Genomic DNA, 5,200 nt, shown 5'->3' with positions numbered 1-5,200 from the left:
CAGAATATATATACTTTTATGGGTCTTAGACGAATATTTCAATGTGTTACAAACGGAATGACAAAAACAATATACCCCCATCTTTTTTGATGGTGGGTATAATAACTATTTTTATTAAACAATTAAATTTTGAATATTAACATTTAAAACATTTTATTACAAAACTCTTTAATCATATACATATATATTTCTGATCTGAATTTTTTAAATAAATTTCGCACTATAAAATTTTACTTGTTCGATATATTACTCGTTTCGTTATGAATACGCGAAGTTCTTCAGTAGGTGGTCTAAATAGCTCTTTAAACAGAGGTCGAGGTGCTAGAAGTTCTTCAGCCTCGCGTAATAATATTCCTGTAGAGATTAGTAATTCGAGTGGTACGAAATCGAAAGTGGTACATTCACCTAATGTTAATAAATCTGGACAGGTACAACGAACGGTTAGCACGGAAAGTTTACCATCCCAAGTTATATTCTCACATATCCAAGTCATTCCCTCTCAAATTCAGAATTTAATGCCATCTAGTAACAGGGATTCGACTTCTGGAATGAATCCTGTTCCAGCAGATAATGCTGCTACAGTTCCAAATACTAGTTCAGGAAGCTCCTTAGATTCCCTTATGGCTCTAATGGAGCAAACAATGTTAAACACAAGGGAAGAGTTCCGTAGAGAGTTAAACGCTATTAGGGATAGCATCTCTCAGATAGGAGGTACAAATACGTCCAATAGACCACCAGAATCCCATTATAGTCCAGACACGTAACGTGAGCAAAATCGAAGTTTTGCCTGAAGAGGACGATAGTCCTGAAACTATAGATCCTCAGATTGAGGCTTTAAGATTTTCAAAAAAGCCAACTAAATATGACTTTTCAAGCATACAGTGTTGGAATTGTTCATTGTATGGACATTCTTACATCTATTGTTCTAAGCCAATAGAAAAATATTTCCATTAGGTCATTTGCTAGAGTTCAAGTTTTTGATGAATATTTAATCGGACTACTAGATTCCGGAGCAAATGTCTCTGTTTTAGGGAAAAATAGCTTAGAATTTTTAGAAAGAAACCATATTGAGTCGGATCATGAAGTTATTCTAAAGATTTCTTTGAGGAAACAATCATTCAAAGAATGTTATGATGACTTTCATTCATCAATTGTTTCCATGAATTTACGCTTTCAAAACCCCTTGCCTGATCCCACTTTGATTGACATAATTAAGAGAAACTTAAACCCAAATTTGCGTTTTCTATTATTCAATAGCGATTCGCGTGATTTAAACGAGTTTAGGGACAAAGCACGTAAGGCAGAAAAAGTTTTACGTGAAACAAGATTCCAGAATCCCAATATAGTCCAGACTCGTAACGTGAGCGAAATCGAAGTTTTGCCTGAAGAGGACGATAGTCCTGAAACTATAGATCCTCAGATTGAGGCTTTAAAATTTTCAAAAAAGCCAACTAAATATGACTTTTCAAACATACAGTGTTGGAATTGTTTATTGTATGGGCATTCTTACATCTATTGTTCTAAGCCAATAGAAAAATATTTCTGTTTTAAATGTGGGACAAAAGGTTTCTTAACTCCCAATTGTCCCAACAACCATAATTATCAGGGAAACCAGAAAATGGGCGATCTGGCGACCGGGGACAATCGTCCACCCCTGCAAACCCCGAATTTCAAATAGTTTCTTTTAAGAACAAACAAGCCTCTAATCCTTACAATGGAAATCTTACCCTTGACTCTACCCCAAATACACCAGCAAAAGTTCTAACACAACAATCTAAAACCAAAAGTAATATGCCAAAAATATGTACAATTTCCCGAAATATTGACAGAATTGCTAAATGTCGATTGCGTTTTAAAAAACGTAACTATTTTAAAAAAATATTAGAAACAACTATTCTAAATGGTAACGACGACAGGCCATTTACTAGAGTTCAAGTTTTTGATGAATATTTAATCGGACTACTAGATTCCGGAGCAAATGTCTCTGTTTTAGGGAAAAATAGCTTAGAATTTTTAGAAAGAAACCATATCAACTTTAAAAGAATTAGTTCTTCTATTTCAACCGCATCTGGTGCAAAACAAAACGTTATCGGGTTTTGTTGTCTACCAATTCATTATAAAGGTGTAACTAAAAACATTGAATTTTATATTGTACCTTCATTAAACCAACAAGCTTACTTTGGCACAAACTTTTGGAGGGAATTTGCAATAGCACCCGAATTATTTTCATTAACTGTTAACAATATTTCCGAACTTACACAGGACTCCAATTCTAACGATAATTTTCACCACTTGTCATCTGAACAAAAATTAATCCTGGAACAAACGATTCAGAAGTTTCCATCATTCGAGAGACTAGGGCTAGGATGTACTGATTTGTTAGTGCATCATATTGACACTGGGGATTCAGCATCCATTAAATGCAAACATTATCCACTTTCTCCTCCTCGTCAGGAAGAGGCCTATAGAGAGATAGATCGGTTATTGAGCATGGGTGTAATGAGAGGGAGTCCTCATATTAACGGGCCTACCCACTGCCTCATATTAACGGGCTCCTTAGTAGGCTAAAAGACACCTTTTATATAAGTGGCATTGATTTAAAGGATGCATTCTTACAGATTCGACTTTCTGAATCATCCAAAGAAAAGACAGCCTTCGCCATCCCGGGTAAACCACTTTACCATTATAAATATATGCCTTTTGGGCTTTGTAATGGTCCCCAGACCATGAGTCGGCTCATGGACCGAGTAATACCGTCGCACTTCAGGGAAAATGTCTTCATATACTTAGACGACTTACTGGTTTGCAGCTCTGATTTCGAGTCGCATATGAAGCTTTTGTCTGAAGTTGCAGAGTGTCTTAAGGTGGCAAAGCTGACCATCAATGTTGGTAAAAGCAAATTTTGCCAAAAAGAGATAAGGTACCTTGGCTATATTGTAGGCAACGGTTGCCTAAAAGTTGACCCAGACAAAGTTAAGTCCATCAAAGAGTTTCCTATACCCAAAAGTCCCCGACAACTTCGTCGTTTTATCGGAATGGCCAATTGGTACCGGTCATTCGTCAATAACTTTGCCGACCTTTCTGGCCCACTGACGGATTGTCTACGAAAAACCGGTAAACCATTTTCATTAACAGATGCCGCAATGGAATCCTTTGAAAAGCTCAAGGATGCTCTCTCTTCTGCCCCTATCTTAGCGCAGCCAAATTTTAATAAGGAATTTATCATCCAATGTGATGCATCGAAGGTAGCTGTAGGAGGAGTTCTGTTCCAGTACGATGAACTGGGTAAAGAGCATCCGATTGTCTTTGTTTCACAAAAAAATTAAACAAAGCGCAAAAGAATTATACTGTCACAGAGCAGGAATGTATGGCAGCGGTTGTGTGCGTCAATAAGTTTAGACCATATATAGAGGGGCTACCGTTTAGGATAATAACTGACCACGCCTCACTTAAGTGGTTAATGTCCCAAAAGGACTTAAGTGGGCGTTTGGCTCGATGGAGTCTCAAACTTCAACGGTATGACTTTAAGATTGAGCACAGGAAGGGATCTCTTAATGTCGTTGCAGATTGTTTGTCCCGGTTAGATGTTGATGAGTTAACATTATCAAGCGAAAATTTTGATATTGATTTGCTTTCGAAACAATTTAATGATGAGGAGTATGAAAAACTCAAGAAAACAATAGAAGAAAGTAAGGATATTCTACCAGATTTGTGTATATCTGGAAATTTTATTTTAAAGCGCGTGAGATTTAGAAAAGGCAATGAGGATGAAGAAAATAGTCTTTGGCGTCTCTGGATACCAAAATATTTTATTCCAGACGTAATAAAATCAGCTCATGACTCAGTTGACGTTTGCCATGGCGGATTTTCAAAGACCTTACACAGGATAAGGCAAAAATACTATTGGCCCACCTTGCTAAAGGATGTTAGATCATATATTAACCATTGCGATATTTGTAAGAGTATTAAATCTAACAATCAAGTTTCTAGACCAAACATGGGCAGTCAATATATAACGAATAGGCCATTTGAACGTTTCTATTGCGATTTTCTTGGCCCTTATCCGTTGACTAAGGCCAAAAATACAGTAATTTTTATATGCCTAGATCATGTTACAAAGTTTATATTTCTTAAGCCTCTAAAAGCTGCCACTTCTACGAATGTCATTCTTTTCTTCCAATCTGAAGTTTTCCCTACATTTGGTGTCCCTCGTATTATTCATAGTGATAATGGGAAGCAGTTCATTTCGAAAGAAATGGCAAATTTCTTTCAGTTATACGGTATTAAACACATCACAACAGGATTTTACGCCCCACATTCCAATGCTTCCGAGCGTGTGAATCGGGAGATAGTCACAAAAATCAGATGTTTTCTTAAAGATCATAAAGATCATGTGAACTGGGATAGGTACATTCCCCAGATTCTGACCATACTCAGAAGCGATTACCACACATCAATACAATGTTCCCCATACTTCGCCGTATTTGGACAGAAAATGGTCCAACATGCCTCGACATACAACATATTGGACAAATTGGGTTGTAATGCTGGAGAAGACTTTTGTGTGGAAAATAATGTAGATAAACTAAACAAAATTCGAAATGAAATAAGAAATAATCTAGATATAGCACACGAGAAGTCATCGCGAGTTTATAATCTCAGAAGCAGGCCTATTTCTTTTTCAAAAGGACAGATAGTGTTCCGTAAGAATCACATTTTGAGTGACATGACAAAACAAATTAACAGGAAATTCATGCAAAAATATATCAAGTGCCGAATAAGGTCCAAGATCGGAAACAATTTGTATGACATAGAGGATCTTCAAGGAAAATATGTGGGCAAGTTCCATGCTTCCGATTTAAAGGTTTGATTATTACCCGGCTTTTCGTGGGTCGAGCCACACGACTTAAAATTTCTTCAAATGAGTAATAAAAAAATTTATCGTACACGACAATACATATACTTAAAAATCGGTCTCCTGTTCGTTTTTTCGATTTAAATCTCAAATCGAAACAGTTTTGTTACGATTTTTTTATTTTCAATAAATCCATTTAAAATTACATGTATTTTTATTTTGATATAATAATAATTCATTCATATAAGGGTTACGTCCCTTATTTATTGCATGCGATAAATTTATTTCTGAGCAGTGAGTATTGCATTTTTTTTTTTTTTTTGCATTTCTCATTTAATTGAGATG

The 5,200-nt window shown here is 36.0% G+C and overlaps 1 protein-coding gene across 1 annotated transcript in view; it reads left to right on the top strand.

Annotated features, from left to right (window-relative positions):
* The window catches only part of LOC124419698, a 10,650-nt gene extending 8,159 nt beyond the window's left edge, over nt 1-2,491 (top strand). Inside the window, exon 2 of the mRNA XM_046950099.1 lies at nt 1,097-2,491. Within this exon, the coding sequence (XP_046806055.1) occupies nt 1,097-1,678 (582 nt within the window). The 3' untranslated portion in view covers nt 1,679-2,491. The remainder of the gene's footprint in view (nt 1-1,096) is intronic.
* The last annotated feature ends 2,709 nt before the right edge of the window (nt 2,492-5,200 follow it).

The sequence above is a fragment of the Lucilia cuprina genome, chromosome 4, assembly GCF_022045245.1.
Source record: "Lucilia cuprina isolate Lc7/37 chromosome 4, ASM2204524v1, whole genome shotgun sequence".
Taxonomy (NCBI): Eukaryota; Metazoa; Arthropoda; class Insecta; order Diptera; family Calliphoridae; genus Lucilia; species Lucilia cuprina.
Note: the sequence above shows the minus strand (reverse complement) of the source record. Positions and strands in the feature narration are given on the sequence as shown.